This window comes from Stegodyphus dumicola, chromosome 5, assembly GCF_044657685.1.
Source record: "Stegodyphus dumicola isolate Sdum_Otavi_A_Nest chromosome 5, ASM4465768v1".
NCBI lineage: Eukaryota > Metazoa > Arthropoda > Arachnida > Araneae > Eresidae > Stegodyphus > Stegodyphus dumicola.
This window is the reverse complement of record NC_140772.1, coordinates 154,036,842-154,063,715: the sequence shown is the minus strand read 5'-3', so window position 1 is coordinate 154,063,715 and position 26,874 is coordinate 154,036,842. Positions and strand designations below refer to the sequence as shown.

Below are 26,874 nucleotides of genomic sequence, written 5' to 3'. Positions count from 1 at the left end.
TATGCGAAACAGAAAATCAAGATAACCCAAATAATCAGACGATAACAAATAATGAACGCACTGAAGGTAATACACAAAATTCAGAGAGCAACACGCAAAGAAAACTTCTACCGTTAATTCTTAAACAAAACGTCATGACTTGGGGAAATATCAAAAAAGTATTTCATACCAAAAAATTCTCATTTATTAGACAAAACTTGAGGAATGATGGCATAAAAGTCATTGGAGGAGACGCTGAAAGTTATAGAGGCATGGTTAAGGTACTCAAAGAGCTCAAAGTTGAGCACCACTCCTACATATTGCCTCAAGATAAAAACTTAAAAGTTGTTATAAATGGACTCACTACTACTTCAGATATAGAGGAAATTCAAACAGAATTAGAGGAATTAAATTACAAAATTATTGAAATCAAACAAATGTCAAGACGACGAGGCGGGGAAGTCATCCCACTCCCATTGTTTCTTGTAACATTACCAAAAACTGACGACTCGAAACGAATCTATAATGAATACAAACTCTGTGATATGAAAATCAAAGTAGTTGAGTAAAAAGGCAGACAGGGGCCCATACAGTGTTTTCGCTGTCAGGGCTTCAGTCATACGCAAGCCGGATGCAATTATGCTCCGAAATGTACCCGATGTGGCGGAGGCCATTCAATTAAAGAATGCCCTGACAGAAAAAATCCTGATAAGCCCCTAGTCCGTGCGAACTGCGGGGGACCTCACACATCTAGCTTCAAGGATTGTGAAAAGTATCCCAAGAACAATAGTAGCACAAGTAATTCGGTCAAAAACAAAACATACTCAAACCGTATCATAGAAGGTAAAAGCTATGCACAAGCCATATCATCAGGACTATATTCGGAAACAATCAATGAAGCAAAAACAGTTTTTGCAAATCTAGCAGAGCTAGTAAAAATCGTTAAAGGCGCTGGCTTCTTGCAATTAACACAACAAACAAAACAGACTATTCAAACCAGTCCAGAAACTCCCATAACACAGACTTTAGATCATGGGTCAATACAGAAATAGTCGGGCCACTATTCAGTTCATGACCTGGAACGCACATAGCGTCCAGAATAGAATTACGGAACTTCACAACTTTTTACTTGTGCATGATATTGACGTTGCACTCATCACAGAAACGTTTGCGACTCTCTGTTACAATAGGAATATCGCCAACTATAGATGTTATAGATGTGACAGATTGAGTCATAGGTGGTGGGGTCGCGATTTTTGTGAAAAACACCCTACAATCTTGCCTCATCAGCGAAGCGGCGAAAGCATTCGACCGCGTCTGGCATGAGGGACTCATTTTTAAGCTCATTACACTTGATTTCAGTAGAGACCTCATCTTACTTATCAACTCCTTCATACGGAACCGCAAATTCTTTGTAAATTTTGGAAATGAACACTCTGAGACCAAATATCTGAAAGCCGGTGTAGCTCAAGGCTCTATTCTTGATCCTATTTTGTATCTTTTTTACGTTTATGATTTACCCAATAGTGCCGACCTCAATACTTACCTCGGATGTTATGCTGATGACACCGCCCTTGCCGTGAAGTCACATAGTCAAGAGCATGCACTAATAAAACTTCAAGAAAAAATTCCAGCCATAGAGGAATGGTGCGCTAATTGGAGAATTGCGATTAACGGACAAAAATCCCAGTTGATTATCATCGGCAAAAAATATTCCAGAATCCCTATAGACAGAAAAATTAATATCTTTAATGAACAAGTACCACTTGTTAAGAAGGCTACATATCTTGGGGTAGTCTTAAATCACAGATTTACCTGGAAAGACCACATTCACAATATTAAATAGAAGACCTCCTATACTATCAAAAACCTCCTCCCGCTAATTGGTAAAAACTCCAGACTTGATCTTAAAAGGAAAAGACACATCTATACAGCAATTATCAGGCCAATTTTCTGCTACGCTTCCCCTGCCTGGGCGACCTACACTCAAAGTGACATGAAAAAACTTCAAGTTACGCAAAACAAACTTCTCAGAATTATTACTAATGCGCACTTTTATGTTTCGAATGAGACCTTACACAGAGACCTACGTATCGACAGAGTTGAAGAGTTCCTTCATAAAGCTAATAGAGAATTCTTTGAAAAGGCAAAAAAATGTTCACATATGAAACACTTCAAAGTGTTCGATTATCAGATCTTTGCGGAGGACGCACGTATTCGACCACTCGCGGCCTTTACCACTCGAGACTCGAACTTCCCTACGTAATTTTATCACGAGTGCAACGTCGCTGTAAATATGTATATAGACTTTTTTTCCCGTATTTTATTTATATACTTATTTTCATTTTTATTTGCATGTATTTTATTATTCTAATAAATTGTATTGTATTATCTTATTTGTGTAATTTTATTATGACATGTACCTATCATGAACAACAGAACAAGTCTGATTTTCACCCTGTCTTCGCCTCTCCTGGTCCTGGGCTTCGTCTGCGTGTTTCTCTAAACTTGTGACGTCATGCTGTCACCCCCTCTTCGCATTACTGATGCCTCCTTTCAATCGTCATTGCCAACTACCGTCATGCGCCCTTCGGGCCTATGTGCTATGAGCCGGAAACATTGCGTAAAAACAGCAATATGCCGGCAATATTGATGATGATGATCCGATGCATCAGAAGATCATTCGCAACTCTGATGTCGAGCGTGACGGTGAGTTTACACACAGGGAAAAAGCTGACATGCATCTCGTGTATGGTGCTGCTAATGGGAACGGCAGAGCAGCACTACGGTTGTACCAAGAACGGTTTCCGAACAGGCGTGTGCCGAAGCACACAATGTTCGAGAAATTGCATCGGTCTCTGTGTGAAAACGGGTCATTTGAAATCACATCTGACACTAGGAGTGGAAGAAGAAATGCACGATAACTTCGCATTGAAGAATCTACTTTGAACGTTTTGCATGAATCACCTCAGACAAGTAGAAGAGCTATTGCACGGCGTCTGCAGCTGAGTCATTCCACCATTTGGAGAGTATTGGATGAAAATGGTTTGCACCCAAGCCATTTGCAGAGAGTCTAAACCTTGCAAGAGACAGATTACCCTCTTCGAGTTCATTTCTGTCATTGGTTCTTGCAGCAGTGTGCGGCGCAGGTGGATTTCCCATTGGATGTGCTATTTCACGGACGAGGCAACTTTCTCACAGGATGGCATCTTCAATAGCCACAACATGCACGTGTGGGCAACTCATAATCCTCCTCAGAGGCATTGCTGGCCTTGTCTCTTTAATTCAAACTCGCCTAACGAGTTTCCGCTTTTCCCCTTCCCCAGACCCGAACCACTTGCGACATGAAGCTTTTCGCGAGTGTTTCTGCTTTCGTGTTGTTAACATCACATGACCATTGATCAAGGAAACATAGATGCTTTTCAAAATTCATGATGTAACCCCTCAATATATTCTGGCCCTTATTCGACACCAAAATTACTAAATTAAGTCCTTCAGTGTTTTTACCCTTTTTCACTGTGGAAGGCAGTTACTCTTTTTTTAAAATTAACATTTTGGCACTAAATTTACCTCTTAGCGGAACCCTCTTTTTGGCGATAAAGATAATTCTTTGACGATGTGGGGATAAAGGCTACATGCCTAAGAGCCCCGTAATAGAACCCTTTCTTGGTCCTTATAATCCATACACACTTCCACATGCATTCCAAACCCGCTTCTCCGTGAATGTGTGAGTGGATATCGTTAACGACTACCTCACAGGCCCATATCTCTTACCTGCACGTACAAATGGCTTATGTTATCATATTTTTCTGCAAGGGGTGCTACCGGAATTGCTGCAGGATGTTCTGGCTGTCGTTCGTGATCGCATGTAGTTCCAGCATGATGGCGCACCAGCCCATAACCAATAGCGGGTCCGCAATTACTTGGATGGGACATTTCCGGGCAGATGGATTGGCCGTGGTAGACCCGTTCGATGGCCACGTTCGCCAGATTTATCCAGCTTGGATTTTTTTTATAGGGCCAACTGAAGAGCATCCTTTAAGAGACTCCCGTTGACTCACTGGAGGACCTCGTTGCAGGACTATCCATTGCGGCTGCAAGCGTGGGCGAAATGCCTGTCGTTTTTCAAAATGTTCGTCAATCCCTTCTGCGACGTTACCAAGAATGTATTACTGCTGCTGGTCGCAATTTTGAACATTTATTGTGAATACTGTATTGCTACAAAGAAGCACTTTGCGTTGATTTTGTACATAAACACATTCTCCTTTCGTGTCATTTTTTTTTTTTTTTTCCGTTCCTGCCTTAACCCGTCACTTTAGACCCTATATTCCTATAAAAAAATGCATGCTTTAGTACACTCGACCATCCCTCCAAGTTTGTCCCGTGATCTATGAAACACCCTGTAGAACAAGTTCTAACTAATTCGATCTGATTTCTTGATACCGAAGAAAATCCTTTTATTCAAGACAATATTACAGCCACATTTGATTAAACAGCGGCGTATTTAAGAAATGAGAAGCCATCAAGCCAGAAACTGTAGAAGCATATTATTAACTCATATTATTAGGGACGAACTGTAGAAGCATTCATTTTTTTTTTTTTTTAAATATTTTATGATTTGGAAAACACTCGTGACTACAACTTGCCTGACACCATAAATCACAACTGAGTTTCATTTACTGGTCTGAGAAACTAATGTGGTTTATAATGTATTAATACCAAATTTTAAGATACAAAGTTCTAACAATTTTTGCCCCTTCTTTTTAAAGACTATTTTTTAAAGTTAACCATTTAAGCATTAATTAACATTTTACGTTTTGTCATGCAAACATTTATTGAGTAGTTCAAGTTTTCTTTACTCAGTATTTCTTAGGTCACCAGTTAACATACTTATGTTAATTTCTGCTAATGATTACTCACATTTATGCCAAATATTTACAGAATTTGGGAAAATTAACTCTCAATCTTTCTCTCTTTTTGTTTATTTAAAAAATGTTCTACAGGAAAACTAAATTTAATGAATTCTTAAAAATTCAAACACACTCAATAATGATGAGACACAATATACTACAATTTTTCTTTATGAAATATTTATTTCACAAATAATCAAGCAATTCCATACCTTACATGAGTGCAGATTTCTGCATTTTTTGCAAGAAATCTTAAAATATTTTATACAACTTTTAATATGAGCTAATAGTAAATTTGTCTCACTGTGCGTATGCTATTCTCCCCACTTTGTAGTACAGCAAATAAGTATATACAAATTAATTTACATTGAAAACAAATGAATACTTTCCAATGCATAAGCATTTATCTCACTTTTAAGATTGGCAAAAATTATCTTATTAAACTAAATATTTAACTAGATGAGGTATTTATTAATTACATGTGTGACTATAAATTCATTTAGTACCCTAATTATTGCAATACCTTATAAACCTATAATTTTTAAAAATATATGCAATATTTATATTTGCAATTAAAAAAAACAAAATAAATTGGAAAAATTATTAATTAACTAATGGTATGATGCTGTAACTGGAAAAAAAAAGTTATACACAAATCTGGAAAACTCACTCGTTGCATGACATAATTATTATTTTGGCACAATTAGCTTTAACGGGGGATAAAATGGCCAAATCAACTGGAGAATAATCTTAATAATTCTAACAATTTACAGATCTCAAATATTTCATTAAACATGTCATATTTGGCTTCCTTTAAATTAAAACTCCATATATTTGATATAACATTCAAAATATTTTTGCATCACAAATCGCTCCCTAAAGACAAAGACAACAGCTGACACAACTCCTAAAAATATTACACACATAAATATCTAATTTAATAATGTACATTCCAAAAGCTGGGCCAAAGTTATAAAAAAGTAAAAACTAGCAGGTAAAATGAAAATTCTAGTTTTAGAAATATTTCTATACTACTCTAAATGACACATGCATTTTTCTACTTTTCAAATGCTGAATAGTCATTTATGAAGCATTTGTCATATAACTCAAGAAATTTAGAAACAAAAAAATAGTCACATTTTGTTTCCTTTGATAAAAAAATTCCGACAATTTCTTAAATATATGTGATGATTTATAATTATTAAGATGCATAATAAATTTAGCCTAAATAGATGTGTATGTAACATTTTAATACACATTGACTAAAATTATTGCAAATGCACTAAAAATTGCTAAATTCTTTCATATATTATCATTTTTTTTCAAATATAAAAGAAAGAATTTCAAATACACTAATGTATTTACTTAGTGTCTTTAATTGCATATGAAAGATAAATTATTTCTTTTGTCTTCCAAGTGAGAAGTTACTAGAATTACAAAGCATTAAAGAAAAGAATATAGCCTTGTCAAATTAACTGAATTTCTTCTATTCTGAAAACATATTAGGAGCTACACTAATAATATTTTTATACAGATGAAACCAACATGATGCTTTAAAGTGAAAGGAGTGAAAGAAAACAATGAACTATAAAAGGCTTTATAAAGTATACAATGTGCTTTTATCAGTATAAAGTGCAACCTATGAACATGCTCAAAACTTCACAAATTGGAATTATCACTGCACATCATTTACATGAAGCACACATAACCTTAAGAACAGCATATAATCATATATCTAAACTTTATAATTTGATATTTTTAACATCTACAGTGTAGTGAAATTGTTAGAAATCTTTTATAAAATGCAATAACAATATGCTTCACAAGTATGAGAAAATGTAGCATGGCACTTAGTAACAACATCATATATAAGCATAACTGTAATACACCTTACATGTCAAGTTCTATTACTACATACAAAAAAGTTAAACTGTGGGCAACTATGATACTGAAGGAAAATAAATATTAAAAAATAGGAAGCTTTATATTTACTCCAAAAACATAGCATTTATGTATTTTAATTACACTGATATGAATTACATTTATGACAGCTTAAAAAAAGAATGATCTTTTGCAAGGAATGAAATAAAATTATAAGGGTCTTAACTCTAAGATTGCAAATATGGATCAAAAACTGATAAATTTTAATATACATTTTAATTTTTTTAATACAATATAAATTACTCATTTAGAAAAAATACAGTACTATTACACAATATGGTCTCCATTCAATAAAACCAGAGGAGAAACTATTGTAAGCAAAAGGTAACCCTTTCACAATGAATGGCAATTTTTATCTGTTAAACAATATTGTTTCCATTCAATAAAACCAGAGGAGAAACTACTGTAAACAAAATGTAACCATTTCACAATGAATGGCAATTTTTATCTGTATCCAATTTCTCGGTAAAATAAAGCAAATGACTATTAAATATACTAGCAATCATCCTCCAAATTTATGTTAGAATCAAATTAATAGGTTAATCAATAGGGCCAATTATAATATCAATTATATTAGATTATTAAGATACAAAATGAAATATATAAAAAAGTATTATCAGCTGCAAAATACAAAGATTGCCTTACATTTCACGATTCAAAGATATAGATAAACAGCATACTTAATGGACAGTAAAGATAAATATTAGTTTACAATTCCCAAATGAGACTCTTATATGAAGTTAACAGAATATTTATGAACATACATAACAGAAAAGTGAAAGGTTTGTAAGTGTGAGTAATATTCTCAAACCACACTGAATTCTAATATAGTTTCAACTTTTAAGGAATTGATATAAGATACAGTATAACATTGTATGGTAGCATTTGATACTAACAGGATGTATAAAAGAAACTCTTTACTCAGTACTTCTGTATTACCTTAAAATTTTACAATGTCCCAACTAGAAAACAATAATCAAAATTAAGTTAATTATTTTTTTTTTCTCAAGAATATTTTAATTGTAGAAGCAGAATAACTGAGTTTCGTTCTTCCACAGATCTCAAACTGCATCAAAATTTAATTTTCTCTGAAGCTGTAGTTTTTAAATCCTTCCTGGTTTTCAAAATCTTTTGCTACACTGGCATAAAATGTAGAAGTTTATCAAAAGCAAGCTTATAGTTGATTAGTTTTCCAAAATAATACCTTAAGCATTTCTTTAAAATTAAAGACTAGCCAGCAAAGCAGAAAAAACAATCCACAAAAGTCTTCAGATATTGCAAGAAATAACCTTTAAATTTATTTCTTCACTAAAAGTGCACTTCAGACATTTAAATTATCAGTAGCACTCTCATTCTATAAAATTATCTTTTACTATGAAATAAATACTGGAATTTATTAAAACATCACAAAAAAGTTTCAGAAATGGCTCATGATGCACATTCCAATGCCCCATTCATTATAATTAACAGAACATTAATGGATGCATAAAATTTACACATTTGATTTCAATGTTCAAGCAAGCTTTTGTATAATTTAGAGTTCTCAACCAGGGGAATTACCTTCCTGGCTGATTTTATAGTTTCAGGGAAGGATGTGGCCAGACTTTTATTTAACTGTTATGTATTTTAGTTTATGAATATAAAAAACTACATTTATTCAAGTTTAGGTATTAACAGCAATTTCTATACTTTTTCTTGTTTTCTTTATAAAACATATTAAGAAATAAAGTAAACTTAATTTAATGTATATGTATTTTTTTAGTTTTGGAAAGAAGGAAAGATGATCTACTAGCAATGGTGAAAGTAATGCATGGAACGAAACAGGATGAGAACCATTGGTATGATTAGATGAACAACATAACAAAAAAATCTGTAACACAGATTAATTACCAAAAGTGCATCATACTTTTGATTACGAAATAAACTTTTGATTACTGTGCTTCCACCACTGACATCAGATACCCCCTTCAAAAAAAGAAAAAAAAAAAAAAAAAACATGAATGTAAAGGAGTAGTTGCGAATAACTTCTGTATCATACATTATCATAAAACCAGACCTTCAGAGAATGTTTTTACAGTGAGTACACATAAACATAATAGAACATAATTGCAAATTTAAGGATTTTATAATATGTCAATGTTTCATAATTTTTTAAATCCAAATTCAATACCTGCATGAAAAATATTTATTGCATAGAAAACTGACCCACAACTATTACTTTGATAACAATTTATCTTAGAGTAAAGGCCTGACTAAAGTGTGCAAGGCAGGTACTCTATAATACATAACATGAAATTTTCATTAAATACATTATAAAACAAATACATAGTACTGCAGCAAACAAATTTTGGCACAGGACAATACACAGTAAGCCTTGCACTTGATAATTACAAAGATCAAACTCAAACTGATGAATATGTGCAAGTTCTGAGATCTAGGCTATGATGAGGTTAACTGGCAAAACGGTATCACAACAAATTCTACAAATGATGCTTAAAAATTCTATTGTTTGATTACGGACTATTATCAATGTGAGTATCACATATAGCGGAGTTATCACTGTAACACAGAGGCACCTTATGAGCGCTATAACTATTTTCATAAATAAAGTCACCATCTGGCTAGATTCAAAATATCTTCTAAGAATGTTACTATCTTTATACAACTGCACAAAAACAGTTCTTAATCATAAAAAGTAATTACTCAAGAAATAGGGTTAATTGTGAAATAGATTTATCAGATATAATCAGAAATTTAATATTTTTTACACAATCTTTATTTTTTACACAATCTTAAAAGAGTATCATATGAAATGTTTCAAAGAAAGCCTAACAAAAGGCAGATAAACAAAGATATTCTCTCACAAATAACAATACAGGTTTTATATGCTAATAATTAAAATGTAAATTAGATAAATGCCAAGCATTTAAGATTTAAATTATTTTTCATAAGAATTCATAAAATGATTGTCAAAATCAGATAAACTTGAAACTATATTATAGATTTTTAAAGATGATTTAAAAAAAAAATTTTTTTTCACATTTGAGAAAAAAAAATTGCAAGTGAATTTTGAAAGCCTGAGGTTATGCAACACAGTACACACTTTACATAACAGGCAAAGTTAAGTTAGTATTTCTTTTATATAAATTTTGTATTTTTAGATAAAATAGATTATTTGAAATTCAAAGCAATAACTTTATAACTTTAATGTATAGAAAATTGTTGCTGGTTTGCAAATTTCTTACTAATAACACACAATGGACTTTTCAAGCTTGGAAAGAATCTGAAATACTTATATATTTTTCAAGAATTCCATGGACATTTAACAAAGAAAACAACTAAAACAACTATAGACCCTTTTCCTGTGTGTGGGGGGGGGGAGGGAAATCATCTACTCTCCATGGAAAAAAATGAATGTTTTCTTTACTGTATGGAATTGTAATCCATGATGCATATGAAAACTCACTCTAGATGCATAAATGATTTGAGCATTCTAATTTTAAATTACTTACTAAATTATAAAAGTTCTAACTTTATATACATTATTTGTGAATATTAGAGCTGTATGATTATAAAAAATTCACAGGTTTACTGAAAGCAAAGTATTTCACATCTGTTTAAATGATATTCTGAAGTCTGAAATTTGTCTTTTTAAAAAATAATAATAATTTTACTTTGAGAAATATGCACACATTAAAATGACATTGAATCTTTGTGCCACAATATGCACAGAAAAATTATAAAATGCACTACTAGGCATAATCAAATCCTTGCTTTTCTGTTTTGCAACACCTATATAAATATTATATATATATATATATGTAATAAAAAAGAGAAAAAGGACATAGCAATGTTGATGACGTAGCACGTAGATAGCTCAGAATATAGTAGATCCATACTGAAGAGGAAAAATTCTGATTGCATAGTATGCTAAAATGTTGAATCCATAAAGATTTGGAAACTTGGCCTAATATTAAATACTCATTTTTATTTCAATTGACGTATGTGGCTACAATTTACTTGGCACTCTAATTGTACCCATTTCCAAAATATTTACATTTTTGAAACTATTGTGATAGGAAAAGAGCATAGCGAAATACTGTCCAAACAGCACAGAATTTGAAGCTAAAGTGCACATTTATCCAATATGGAAGAGAAGGTTTTGATTTAGGTTAGAAAGGTTTCAGTTTTCAAAATATTAAGTTTCAAATAAGCTACATCATCAGCATTGTGCAAGCCATGTAATGTAGATTAATCTAGGAAATAGTGCAGTTCAGAAAAGTTATTACTACTTTTAGAATACAGAGAAGAAAGATCCAAAATAAAAATTAGGAATTAAGACTCTATTGTTAAATTAAATTATAATGCTGATTTATATTTTTTTTATCTTATGCGTGTGTGTTTTTTTATCTTATGCGTGTGTGTTTTTTTTTATCTTATGCGTGTGTGTAGAATGCAAGTAAAATAAAAAAATTCCTAGTATAGAACACATCTAACAACAGTATTAAAAATCCTTTTAAACATATAAATATGGAATTTGGAACTCTCCTTTGAATGTAGTGTAGTAAAACCTCTTGCACCTCGGTTTCAAAAACACTAAACCTGATAAGCTTTTTTATTTCCTATAAAACACGTATAAATATTTGCAATCAATATTAATATATTTATTAACAACAGAAATTTCCAAATCCACTCTTGTTATAAACATTAAATATTAATATTTTTTTATTTATTAATTTATAATTTCCTCATGTCAGTTCTTATGTCTACTGAAACCAGGATATTCTCATATAATAGCCTATGCAGAAGTTTTCATAGAAAATGCATATAGAAAGCAAAATAAAGCAGAAAATTAAGTTTAAACACACATTACATTAAAATATGTATAGTTATATTACGTTTATTTTTAATCCCAATACTAAGCATCAGCTTTGTAGCATAATAATAAAGTTTCTATTAACAGTTATTGCATGCACATTTAAAATTAAAGATGGTAGAAATCCTATATTTTCTAGAATTCAAAATTCAAAGGTTTTGAATCTCAGGTCATTCATATAAAAATAAGATGATGCAAATAATAATAATAATAATAATAATAATACTCAGTTTTTCATTAAAACACAATGTGATATCTGTTTTAAAAAATAATAATTTAAAAAATACATCTATATTTATTAAAAAAATACAAAAGAAATTTAGTAAATGAAGCACTTGACTGAAATTCTTGAAATTCAAGACTTCAACATACTTAATATTTTTACCAAACTGAGAGTGATATTTGAATTTGCTTTCAATTTAATTTGAATTTTATTATATGCAAAGATTGAAGTAAATATATTAATTAATAAAGAGCCATATATTAATTAATTTCCTTTGTCTGATCATTTAAAGTAAAAAATTTCAACAGATGCCTCTTGTGCTCGAAAGACAGTTCCACACCCACTTCCTTCTCGCATTCTAAAAATAGATTCTCAAAGTCCCCGACTGCCACAAACTCATTTGTCTGGCCTCTCTCCATCGTGGTTCGAATTCCAAATTCCATTCTGGGTATGAATACAGTAATGGGCATGTCTCAATTTTAACATTCACAAGCAAGTAACTTAATTAATTCATCTTCTGGCCATTTATGTATATTTCCTTTTGTATATTTTATTGTACCTTCTTATCACCTGTAAATATTTTTTCAACTTTTATATTTAACATTTTTTAATAATCTTTACAAAGATTGCATTCTGTTTATTATGTTTATAAACATTACTTCGAATAAACATGATTAAAAGTGAGGGTGTCAAGAGGGCACTTTACTCATGTAAGAAAATAATACTACTACTCACTCTAATAATAGTATCTTACTATATTCAAAAAGTTTTCCTCTTAATGGAATTGCCACTTTCATCATGAATTCTATATGGTACATCAACTTAAATTCATCTAACTTAAAATCTACCTACTTGGCTGATACTCAACTTGCATAATACTAGTTTAGCATCATAATTCTTACTTCAGTAAAAGATGAAACCCCTTCGCATTTATTATTTATCAATTATTATTAATTGGTTGGGTGTTGGTTCCCATTGAAACCAATTTCCGATCAATGATGATAATTACTTAGTCTGATTACTTTTTCCTTTTTTAAATGTTTCCATTTTTAATTTTTTCATGAGTCATACTTGATGTTTCATTTTTAAAAAAATTTCAAGATTCATTTTTAAATGCTTATAAGTTACTTCATTCAACTAAAATTCTACTACCTTTCTCTAAGGAGATAATATACTCAATAATCTATTAGTAAATAAATTATATATATATATATATCAGAAGTGTTGTTTATTTGAAGGATTCATCAAAGCACTAAAACACTTTTAGCATGCAAATAAATGATGATGATAAAAGTACAGGTGAAATTGCAAAATCCATATTCTTTTAATCAGTGCATCCACTGGGCCTAAATAAAGCTAATCTTTAAAAATAGTTTTTAGTAGTTTCTTTAAATGTTAGGATTTGAGATTCAAATAACAAACCCCTCCCACCACAAAAACAATTGGAGCTTTCAGATTTTTTTCATAGTATCTGATTGTTCTGCCTTTACTAAAAATTAATGAAAGCATTAATAAAATACAGCAAATAAGGCTCTTATAAATATTTAAATATTTTTTATTAAATTTTATTTAAAATTATTAATTATGTTTTGAGACCGAGTAACAGAGGCTCTACTGTTTGCTACAAAAAACTTTCATTTTTTTTAAATACAAATTTCAGGGCACTTTTCAATAACACATTAGCTTACAATTTTCTGACAGTTATCAGAATCACAATAGAAGTTCATTCCATTCACCTTACATTACCAACTTATATTTTAACAAGCCAAATTGTGACATATAATATTGAAAATGCAGCAAAATGACTACTTAGATATTAAAACAGGGCTTTTTAACTTCTGAGATAAACAACACAGAAGTTCAAATATTGAGTAAACATTGCTGTACATATAAGAACAAAAAGAAACAGAGAACAAAATTAAAATGTGAAAAGATCACAGTCATTATTTGAACACATTATAAACTCAAATGAAAAAGCTGTATGAAGTACGAAACTTAAGTCAATACACAAAATTAAAAAAACCCATTTCTGAAGATTCTCCTATAAGCTAATGGATATACTGACCAGCAGTATTACATAGTACATTTGCTTGTTGTTAAAATATGCTACACAATAAATTACAAGCATGTGCAAGGAATAATATAAATATTTATTCAACACTAATTGCTAAGCACTGCATTACTTCAGGTGAGTGTCATCCATAATATACATTACCATATCTATCACATTAAAATTTTTATCCAACTTTATAAAGCCACAGATTAGTTAACAAATATTACAACAACAACAGTCAAATATTTAACATACCAAGCGTTCAGAACATTTCTATATAGTTCACATTTTATAACTAAATTCATACAATAATAATAAAAATCTACCAACAGTTTACATAATCTCTCTGAATATATTAGGTATTCTTTCAGAAACCATAATTTAACATGAAAATCCCTCTCCCAGAAATGTGGGTTCTAAAGTAATTAAACCAGTACAATAGTTAAAAAATACATTTTGCATAATGAAAGCAAATTTTTCATATTTCCTATCTCAAAATAATAACATTACAGAATTAGGTTCCTCATTTCTGGCAAAAATATGAAGCAGATGAGAATTTTGACATCCTAAAGCTCGTGAACAGTTCAAACTTAAGCAGAAGTTTCCAAAAAGCAGGATGAAATGGATTAATGACACAGTGAGATGGTGCCGGACCATTTAAAAGCACAATATTACAAAAAAGAAAAACATTTGAGTCCATGTAAAATATACAACGGACAAATGACAAGAAAAAAATGCATCATCCCAACCAGTTGAGATAAAATGTTCATTTCTCAAAGTCAATAATGAACATGCAATAAGGAATGCATATTCCTTCATAACGCCCCTCAGACGGTGCGATAGGCACGTTTGGAGTCATTGTTCCTATTTCGTCCAGTAAAACAAAGGCAACCACTTGTGCTATTATTTCTATGACGCTTGAACACTTTGGGCGGCTTTTCTTGCCACTGTCGCTCTCTAACACACCGTTCATAGTAATCATATTCCTTCAGATACCTAAAATAATATACATACATAATTTAAAAATATAACAAAAATTATTTTGTAATAGCATTTGTTCCTGCTAACAATTTTTACAAACCAAGTTAGATTAAAAATATGTAACACTTTCTTTCTTCTTTTTTATTTAACATAAAGTGAATGATTTAATGGCAGATTCACATTTTGAAGTATATTGGCAAATTAAAAATTTTAAATTTCCAATAATTATATTTTTCCAACAAAATTTTTTGCTTTTTTATTGGGATACTATTACCTATTACATATATTAGCTGGGCGAATCACACTGAGAACACCTAGAAATGGCTACCACACTATAGACAAGAAAGTGCATGACATAGTTTTAGCAGTTCATCACTTAGAGCTGCATGAAACTGAGGAAACCAGGGCATCACTTGCTGATATACCCACTCCCCGAAATAATTATTTCAATTTGTTTTAAACTGCTTCAGAATACTAACCAGTAAATACTTATCCTTCTTCAAGATAATAACTATTACCTGATTATATTTTTAAAAAATCCAATCATTTTGCTTTGAATGCAATCTCAATCTTGCCTGAATATCTAGAAGTTTATTCTAGTAATTAAGATTTACTCATTATTATTATTTTATATTTAACATCTTGAAAGATGTTAAAACTGTTGCTTTACCAACAACAGTAATACAGCATAACATACTATTCAATTAACACAGAATTCACATAGTCATTCAAACTTCATTCTTATTTATTACTTCTATTCTACTTCATGACAAAAACATATTTCTTAATGTTTAATTCCTTAATCCTTTAATCTCTTGATTAATTAAGACCTTATACCTAAATTTCTGATATTCTTTACGTTAATACTTCAAAAAATTCTAACAAACACTATCGCGAATGAACACAAATTAAAGGCAAAATAAGATTCTCTATAATGATAAGAGAAATAGGGTTCCTGGAGTCCTTCGAGTAATCAAGCAATAAAAAAATACGAATTCAGAAGTCAAACAACAAAAAATCAGCGTTATATTTTCAAATTTCAATAAAAGCATGAAAACAAAATTCTTAAAGAAAGATAAAAGAACCCAAACTTAGCTATATCATACTGGAATAGTCTGGCATTCCATTTTTGCTGCAGTCACTAATGGTGTCACTCTCCGCGGTCCCGTCAAGAATGGCAATGGGCTTGTCGTAGGGTGTTTTTCTCCTTCTAGTGTTCATCGGTGAATTGTCATGGGGAAGCACCTCCTGTTCACACATCTACTTCATCCGTCATCCACCCCCTTCTCTCGCTAATTCGTCAGTTCGCTTTGTAGGAATCACTTGTACCACATCGTAGCGGGGCAGTGGAAGGCAGCATCCATAATCCTTACAGCAGACAAATCTCGTCGACACTCACATATCAAGCATCTATACATGCCCTTAGATTATCAGGGTGTAGAAGGCAAATAATGTTGCAGAATCCCCATGAAAAGACTTCAGGAACAAAAGGACACAACCTGTGGTACAAAAGGAACACCACAGGCAAGAATGTCAGAAATCCTCTATTTGACTTCGCAGCCAGATAGCGCTTTCAAAAGTGTCAGCCACAAACGAAGAAAAAATCCAAATCCCAGAGAGTGAACACTTCAGTTTTCTCTCTTAAGTACCAACAAGCATTGTTTTCCAGACTTGGCAAAACTCGCCCCTCAGAAGCTTCCAAAGTCCAATCTTTGTTTTCCAAAACTGGTCAAGTCTCTACTACACAAGTCCGCTATCTATGAAAATTCGCCAATTCTCTCAGAACCGGCTCACCAAAATCCTGACCTCTTCCCGACCTTTCCCTTAAACTTCCTGTTTACAAATATACTTTATCACGTACACCTTCGGATTAACTCCGAACAAAGACCTAGCTTCTAGAATCCTGTGGAACACTCCCTGAGTCAAAGAAGACAGGAAAAAGAAACCAAAATGGCACAAAAGAAACGAATATCAGGCGACCCCGTTTCTTTACATTAAATCATTAAATCAAACTAACATTGCACAATTAATCCATTAAAGTTCGCTAAATTTTTCCCTTTCACTTTATATTAGAAAATTTTACATAAATTTTACTTGAGAGACTGGTTTACAGACTGTATCCCAATATATTAAGAATTATGCGAAAATAAAAGAAAAACTAATCTCCTTATAACAAAAATACACGAATAAATGCTTCTTTCTAGAGAAAAAAATTAAACTTAATATCTAATTCAGCAAAAAACAGAAATGATTTAATTCGTAAAATCTTGAATTTTACTACACAACATTTCCTCCTTCGTTCGTGAAAAAACAAATTTTTTGGAGGAACCATAAAATTTTTTCGAGCCGAAAAGAAGTGCCAAAAGTTTACAAATCCCACATGAAAAGAATATCAAAATATGCCATTACACTAATCCTACTTCTCTCTTAATATAAAAAAAAATATAAAAATCCTGCATTTACTTAAGGGAACCTGATTACATCAAAGTAAAGTACATCCATTTTGCAACTGGACCCTTGGGAATTGTCAATGAAACGGGAAAGATACGGTAAGAACTCTTGCTCACATTACTCCGAATTCCTGTATCCTGACACCCCCCCCCCTAAGCAAGCAACAGAACCAAGCGTAAAGTGCCCAAAACTCGACCTCAACTAACCCGAAAATGAAGAAGAAAACTATGACGTGAGCACTGAAGAAAATCCCCACTCAAATAGAAAGTACCCATGAACAAATAATCTCAACTCCCCCCCCCCCGTTATTCGTCTGGCAAACAAGGAAGGCAACTTCGCCCTTGAATCGGAAGCACTGATAAGAATCTACTCAACCATATTTCGTAGCACCCTACAGCTGATACCAGAAGTTACAACGCACAGACAACTATCAAATCGTGCCCCCAAATCATTGAAAATGCAAGACAAATATAAAATAAAAATTCAGGAAACGAGCAATACCTGATGAACAAAAACAAAAGAGAAAAAATATATATAAAAGCAAGACACTTATAACACTACAAACTAAATATGAGTGACGCAAAATAAAATGCAAATCTTTCAAGCATAGTAGACTTCACACACTTTAAATAGACAACCAGGTCAACTAAGCTGAAAAGACGGTCTGATCAGGACCTAAGGGGGGGGGGAAAACCAATTTTGCTAACGTTACTGAAGAGGAAGGAAAAAAAAAATATTACGGAACCAGCCGTAAAGTCCTCCCCTTCCCCCCCCAAAAAAAATTATGGAGACACAAGTGTTGGAATCCAAGAATAAGAAGTATTCTCGCACATCGTGGTAAAACAAAAAGCGCTGCTTGTCGAAAGAGTTAAGCAAAACTCAAATACAAAATTCACTTAATTCTGACACAAATTGATGAATCAAATTGTTTGATTAAGAAACACGAAAGGAAATTCTGCCAGTAATCTTTCTCAACATCGAATATATACAGAAACAAAATTAGTACAGTATAAAGTCCGTAATCCGTAGAGCCATTATCTGGAATGATCTATAATGCGGATTGGATGGTATAAGCTAGGCTAAAATTATCTTTACTGATTCTAAGGCATTCCGGTTAATGTTGCAGACTGCTCTGTTCTTTAACATTCTAATTGGATCCGGCTTATTATTTTTTGCTGACTGTTAGAGCAATATTATAAAAATTAAGCTTGAAGTTTTGATTATGTCAAAAAGATTATGCCTAATCATCAATAAATTAACAGACGGCGAAATCTGTAGTATGGTTCTAGATACAGAAAATACCGCTTCCAATAGTGAAGAAAGTGACAGAGAGATTATTGAAAACGAAAAAATTTTGATTGACAAGTTAGTCGGTATTCTCGACACAGCAATTATAGGACTTCAACAGTGGAACTTTGTAACTGAACAAGAAATTATGTCTGTTTATAGAATTAAAGAGAAAGTATTAGCACAAAAAACGAAGCAACTTAAAAAACTTACATTGACAGAAATGTTTAATAAAGTAAACAAATAAATATTAAGCTTTTTTTTTTTTTTTTTGTAAATTTTGATACCCTTTAGATCATAATTGGTCTTTATTTCATAAATTATGGTTTCATATTTTTAATTAATTATAATTTCTGCATGCTATCTTACCAGATTTAAATTGATGATTTATAATCCGAAAAAACCCTAATCCAGAATCGCCGAAGTCCCCACGAGTCTGGATTACGGACTTTGTACTGTATATTAGAAAACCCTGAGAGCCTCTCTCACTCAAATTATAAGGTATACTTGCACACTGATTATCAATTCGCTCCGGAGCGTCAGTGTTGCAAACCTGTAAAGAAGGAAAATTTATATGTTCAGCTACCTTTGTCAATCTATCCACATGTACCACCTACGATTGCTGTGGCCTCGTACCTGACTCAAAATTCATTTTTGTGACCTGTCCAAAAACTCTATATGGACCCTCATTAAACTTTGCAAATTTCTTAGTCAATCCAGGCCGTAATATAGGAGTAAAAAGATACACCATATACCCTATTTTCATATTTTTTGAAAAAGCATTCTTATTCCTAATCTTTTCCTGTTTTTCAGCTGCCTCTGTTAAGTTCTTATTTACTAAATAGAAAGCCTTACTGAGTCTTTAAATTAAATCCCTTGAAAAAGTTTCAGTGTCACAATAAGTCTTAAAATTTGTTTGTGTCAACAAATCAATAGGTAAATTTAAATCTTTTCCATACAAAAAAAAATGCCGAGCAGTCTTGTAATGCGCTATGCCTTCCAGTTCTGTGCGCTAAAGGTGCAAAAGGCAAATGTCTGTCCCAATCTTCTTACGTCTCACTCACAAGGTGGCTAAGAGAATTTATTAGAGTAGCATTTAAGCATTCAACAACTGCATTAGAGTGCGGGTGGTAACTCGTAGTGGTGTGCTTAGTGATACCTAATTTCTGATAAACTGCCCTTATTGCTTGGGAAATAAAATTCATGCCTCGGTCAGTGACTATGTGTAAGGGCACACCATGAGCCAAAATAAAAAGTTCTAATTTTTCTATGATAGACTCTAAAGTAAAGTCTTTCTAAGTTTAAGCCTCAGGCAATCTTGTAAAATAATCGGTCATGACTAAGATGTATCTATTTCCCTGTAAAGTGATGGGTAAGGGACCACCAATGTCCATAGCTATATGTTCGATCGGACTAGAAGCCACAGGCAGTCTCAGAAGGGAAGGCTGGTGACCTCTCCTTCCAATACAAGAATGACATGATTTTGCTTAATTATGTATGTCCCTATGCATGCCTTTCCAAAAAAAAGATTTTTGAATGTGTTGTAGTGTACAATGAAATGCAATGGAACCCTGAATGTGCCGCCACTGGTGAATCATGGTGCTCTTGCAGAACCCATGATACTAAAGTTTGTGGAACAACCAATCTGTGCTGTTTTTGCCAACGGGTACATTGCGTAGCATAATCACAATATGAAATGACATCACGCATAAAAAATTTAAGAAACGAGGACTAGGAGTCAAATTTTTTTGTATATCCGAAATAACCCGCTTACACTCCAGGTCTGAACCCTGCTCCTTTTTGAAAATTTGTAATAAGTCTGGACTGACAGAATTTTGAACAAGATGCATTACATTTACCACCCTAGACAAAAAATAAGCTGTTACGTTCAATTACCCTGGTTTATGTATTATTGTATAGTTTTACAAGACCATTATCCACCTAGCTATTCGGGAAGTGGGATCCTTGCTGCTGGTGGTCCGGTGACAAGTGAGAAAGGTCAAAGGTCAAATTCTCCCCCCCCCCCGACTCGAAATCCTCTCCTTTCTCAATGGTCGTCGTGTTATTCACAAAAGAATTTTCTGGTGAAGATACATTAACGGGAAGAATAGAGGCTAACTTAGTTCTTTTGCTAATATGAATAAACTAGGGAGTAAAATTGGCTATTTTAACGTTAAAAGTCTTAGAATCATTATTTAAATTAACAGATCTTGTCACAGAGAATTTGCAATGTGAATTTTTATCAGTCGGTTCTAATAAGACAGTATCATAAGAATCATCAACTGTAGGAGCAATTACTTTTACTATACTTTCCAGAAAATGGCAAACATTTATGTTTATGTACAGCATAGCAATAATCTAAGGAATCTATCGATTTCAGAGGGAGGCAATTTGAACTGTCGCACCAGCTTAAAGTAAAATTATGACCTACTAATTCTTTAGTATTAAAATCCAGAATTAGTGCATTATCAAATAAAAATTTTGCTCCTAAAATGACACCATAGTGCAAAGAAAATTCATTGTCCTTATTGAGAAATTCAACTGAAAAAATCTTACCCATCAATTATACGGAAAATTAATTTTTCATGTAATTAGAACATTCTGATTAGAAATTCACTTTAAATAAAATTTACAGGGAGAAAATGAAACTTTATCCCCCAACTCTGCAATAAATTTTTCTTCTATAATATTAACCGTTGCTTCCAAATCTATCAAAAATTTAAGTTCAGTATTTAAAATAGAACCCTCTACTATTGGTAATGAAGATTCTCCTGTGGATACTACCAAGACGGATGGCACCTCCAAAAAGGCATTTGAGGATGAAATGGAAGTGTGCTTCTTCCTGCCCTTATCTAGTTTAAATTAAATGTCTGAGCCTGAGGATTCAATTTGCTAACAGTTGCACCTCAATCCTGGGATGCTACCGCTTAAGGTGCAGGTGCCATATTAGAATTTGGTCTACTCGTCGGTCCTGCCTTTCTTTGTCGAAATCTGTGTTCCAGTCTGCCCTGTTCGTTCAACTGAGTTAAATTCTGCTGTTGCAATCTGATAGCCTCTGCAAGCACCACATTTTTGTCTGAAATGCAAAGGGTGCCCCTGGAATCGACTGTGTTCATAGTATGAACCGCCTTAACTTGAGCTGACTGAAAATCAGCCTCAGCGTGGTTTTTTATCCCCATCTCTTCCTCCAAAATTGCATGATTTTTCGAGGCTGCAAATGTTTTATGACTGTGGGGCAGAAGACGATGTAGAAGGTGAAAGTGTAATCCTTCTAGAAAAACAGATAATAGCAATTCCTGTCTCTGCGCTTCTGCTGCCGAATCGCCCATCCTTTCTACCCGAACAGTTTTATATGGCAAGTTTTATACACACGGAGAATTGTCTAACTGACTCCTGTGGCTTTTGAAAAGCCTGTATAAGGGAACGAATATGGGAATGTAAACTTTAAACTGTTGTTAACCTGTTCCTCAAGGTAGGAACCTACCAGGTAGGAAAAGCTAGCTTCGTTTCTCAAACGCCGATTATTCCTAACAAATTCCGCAGCTTCGTCCAGTTAAGTTTAACTCGAATTACAGTAACCTTGTCTGGCTCCTTCCATCTTACATGTGATGCTATCAGGTCAAGTCTATCCAAAAAATCAGCCAGACAAATGCTATTTTCTCCCCCTGTTAATAATAGGAACTGAGTCCAAGAGCCAAAAACTGAGGAACCCTTTACGCCCGGGGTGTTCTCTTCCTGCATCTCTACTGACGGGTCGGGCTGCCTAGCAATACCCAGTGAACAGCGCGTTTTCTTAGACATAACGCACTCTAATATCTCTGAATCAGTCAAACAAGCTTAGAAATTGTCAAGCTAATCTGAATCATTTGCCAGTAATGCACAAAACTTAAAGACCTCTATTCACTGACAATTCCCAATTTACCACAAACCATCTCAATTATTCACATAAACTTAATAGAGTTTCCATAAAAATTATTGCAATCATGCTACTCACATTTCTCCTAATTAATTTTCACTCTGAGCATTAGTTGTAACAGTCCTAAATAAAAGTCCAAAGTCCAGTCCTAACATTTTCATGGTAAAATATCACTGTTTCAAAAATAAAAAATTCCTTATTTATCACACTTAATTCCTACAAAGTATAAGGCAAATTTCAATTATTCTAGGTAAATTATGACAAAACAATATTGGATTAACATGCCATTCCCACTGCGCAAATCCGTCCAGAAAAAAATTCTATAGAATAAAAAGTTTGTTCAGATAAGAAAGATCAACTTCTCATTGAATTTTATTTAGTCTAAAAGTTTTATATTTATGAAATAAAGATATATATATTTATTCTAAAACAAAATTTGAAAAATATTTTGATTTTACAGATTTACTGATTACAGAGTCTACATCTCCCAAATCCACATATTCCGCATTTGAGAAAGTAGAAAATACAGAATTTTGACTGTGCCTGAGCTACAATCATCCTTCTCTTCTTTTCTATTCATTTCTATCTATCTTTTGTAGGTAAAAAAATTCCTAAATATTGTAAATAAACTGTCATCACTGCTGTTACCTTATATATTGGCTTCTCTGTTTTGTGCTTCCTCTAGAAATTTGGCCCTATTCTGTTGGTTTGTGATAGCAAATTTTGCATTGTTCCACAATATATAAAAATTATTCTTTCGATAAGGCTCATTTAATCTAACCCCAATTAATCAGAAGTTGACTGACAGATAACAAAAGAAATAAAATTGTGTAATTCTTAATGTAGATTGGCTTATATTTACGTTATACATAAAACAGTGGGTCAATTTATCTAATTTAATAACAAGGACCTAAACAATAGATAAATAAAACAGTAGTGTAACATTGCTTTTATGTACAAAGACAGCAAAAATATAATACTTTCAGCCAATATTACAAGCAAACTGAGGGATTAGCCATGGGAAGCCCCCTCAGTCCCATCCTGGCTGATATCTACATGCATTATTATGAATCAAAATTGTTTGAAACTTTAAACTTCCCGGCATGGTTCCGCTACGTAGACGATACTTTTACCCTGTTTGAAGGTAATAAAGATGATTTAAATAAAGTTCTTTCAACAATGAATTCTATTGATCCTGCTATTCAGTTCACTTTTGAACTTGAGACTTGCAATTCTCTTCCGTTTCTCGACATTCTGGTCACACGTAACACATCCAACTTCAGTACTACAGTTTACCGTAAACCTTCATCGGTTTGCCTTCCACCACACTTTAAATCATGTCATCCGACTAAACAAAAGTTAGCTTCATTTTATTCCTATGTTTTCCGTGCTCTTCAAGTTTGCTCCTCCAAACTAGCCCTTGATGAAGAACTAAATTATTTAAAAGCAATAGCTATTGACAGGGGCTTTTCACCCAACATTATTAATCAAGCAGTTAAAAAATTCTCATCTGAACACACTAAAAGCCACACTCTTATTTTAGGAGATTATAAAAATTCTGTTGTTATTCCCTTCTTTCCATCAATTAGCTATAAAGTTGCACATATTTTGCAGAAATTTAACTTTCGGGTTGTTTATTCTCCCATCAATAAAATTCCAACTTCTATACTCAAGGACCCCATTCCGGATATGAATTCCTGGGGTATTTATAGGATTCCTTGCCAGTGTGGTTTAATTTACATTGGCCAAACTAAGAGAGCCTTAAAATTTCGCGTCAAAGAACATGAGGCATATGTTAGAAAAAAGGAAACACAGAAGTCTTCTGTTGCTCAACATTGCTGGTCCGAAAATCACACTTTCAATTTTTCTGCTGCCAAAATTATTCAAAAAACATCTTCCATTGGAGAACTGGATTTTCTAGAGGCATTTCACATTCATAAAAATCTTTCTGTTCTAGTTAACGATCCTAATTCCAATCCAAATTTGCCTTCGGCTTTTAGAGAAATTATGTTTTAGTTCTGGTTTCGCCAACAGATGGCGCCACTTGCTTATTCTTGTTCAGGCTTTCTTATCTTATCTAATCATTATTTCCTATCTTGTTCATTTGCGGTTTTGCAGCTGAAGATGATGGTTCGGTAAAACCATCGAAACTAGTCCTGTGAAAATTTTGTAGGTATAACACTGATTTTTGTTGTTTGACTTCTGAATTAGTACTTTCAGCCAAATTAATTATTATTTAAATGGTAAATATATTTCTTATTATGCAATCAAATATTACATAAACGTCAGCTATCATTAAAAAAATAAAACGAGGATATTCAGTTTTTTAGATCAAAAGCTTAACCAGAGCATATCTTCATAATCTGAGAAATAGTTTTCTTAAAAATTTATCTTTTGCATCCTGTAGATATTTTCAAGCAGTTTTTTCAAATCAATCCCAAACTCTGAAAATTAACATTTTGCTATCAGAATGCACAATACCTCCAAAACTGTAAAGCATCCATCTTCACAAAGATACTTAAAAAACTTTATGTACTTTGATTACTTTTTATTCTTTGATTGAAATTGTTCTGTAACAGAAAACTTTATTTATTTTTTGGATTTTTAATTGATTTAAATATAGCACATTAAGTTAAATTATTAGAATGATTTGAAAACATTAGAATAAAATACTTAACTATGCCACTGACTGACATAAAAATTTTGTAAAACATGCATAGCTGTAACATAACAGCATATTTCTTCCTTTTTTTCCTCTTTAGATGGAATGTTAGATTCATTTTGAAATATTTTCAATTTTAATGACTACATTTAGGCAGTACACAATAATAAAGAATCAAATTGATATCCTTTGGCTTTCCATCATGCTGCTCTCTAAAGAGCAATACAAAATTTTGTTTTACTCCAAAAGTACAGGGAATTTTTCAAGCCTTATAAAATATTAAATTATTAAGTAATTAAGAAAAATGTAGAAATTAAAATAAACCTACCATACTGGAGGCCATCTATTTCTATTTAAATAAGCTTGATTTTCTGGATGAAGATTACGAAGCAGTTTCGGTGTCTTACGACAAATGTCATTATAATTTACTGCAATGTAATACAAGCACCAGTCAGCTAACTGATCTGCATTATGCATCTGAAAAAAAAAAAAAAAAAAAAATGTAAGACTGATGCATTAAGCTCACAATAAATAATAAAAGTCAGAGCATTTAATTCCTTTATTCATTAAATTACTGGAATTATTCCTTTCATATTCCAAGAGCTTAGCATTAGTTATTAGCAATTCACTACGCTAGAACGTTTCTGAAGCAAATTCCTTTTTACCAGAACAATTATAACCTAATTAATTACTTAACAACATATTATAATAAATAATCAATTTTAGCAAGTTCTCATTTGTTAAAATAGCATTAGAAAAATAACACATAAAAATCTTACACATAACACACAAATGAGAAAAATTTTATATCAAACCGAAAGTATTTAGAAATATTTTTTTAAGCATATGATTGAAAGCATGAGATTCTTTGTAAATGTGTCTGCACTACTGGGGGTGTTTAAAAATTTGATGGGCCAAAAGTATCCCCGAGAGGTTGGCGGTAGGGAAAAAGGCCACAAAACTTCAATGTTCTCAATCAAAATTGGAATATTCCTGGAAAAAGTCAAACCTCTAGCAGTGAACAAGCCAGGGGATGCTTTCCTTTCACGCCACTTATGGTTACCAAATTTATTCATGTATTTTCTCTCTTTTTAACTACTTTTATTGCACAAAAATTAAAATAGAAAATTATGCTTTAGTTTTGAAAGACACAGTAACAGTGAACATGAGGAATTTAAAGTATTCATAGAAAAAATAATAATAGCTATTACAATATTATTTCTTTAACAAAAACCTACATCCAGACACCCATAATCCGGACCTCAAAGCTACAAACGTTCTGCGCATGCATCAAAGCATTATACCATGGAGGTAGGAAGTAAGACGGAGTAGCTCTAAACAGGTTTCTCCTGTACCCTACTCTGAAGCACTGGCGATCCTTACATGGTGACCAAAACATTGGGTCATTTACCATTAAGTTCAGTGGGTTTTGATGTGATCGGATATAAATATTTTGTAATTACGTCGTAAATATACATATAAATGTATATATTTTCTTTTCTTCAAAACTTCAGCGTCCTAAGTATAAGAAAACAACATATTTTTAAACAACATTTCATTCTGAACAGAATTAAATGCTATACTTTTCACAGAAC

The 26,874-nt window shown here is 32.5% G+C and overlaps 1 protein-coding gene across 11 annotated transcripts in view; it reads right to left on the bottom strand.

Moving 5' to 3' along the window:
* Nucleotides 1-5,052: 5,052 nt before the first annotated feature.
* LOC118189353 (rho-related BTB domain-containing protein 1-like) overlaps nt 5,053-26,874 on the bottom strand; it is a 265,646-nt gene continuing 243,824 nt past the window's right edge. For 10 of the 11 annotated variants that reach the window (XM_085817263.1, XM_085817262.1, XM_085817266.1 and 7 more), the window contains 2 exons: nt 25,608-25,756; nt 5,053-14,978 (listed from right to left, as the gene is read on the bottom strand). In XM_085817263.1, the coding sequence (XP_085673389.1) occupies nt 14,810-14,978; nt 25,608-25,756 (318 nt within the window). In that variant the 3' untranslated portion in view covers nt 5,053-14,809. Of the gene's footprint in view, nt 14,979-25,603; nt 25,757-26,874 lie in introns of those variants that run through there. The other variant, XM_085817269.1, reaches the window with a different exon arrangement.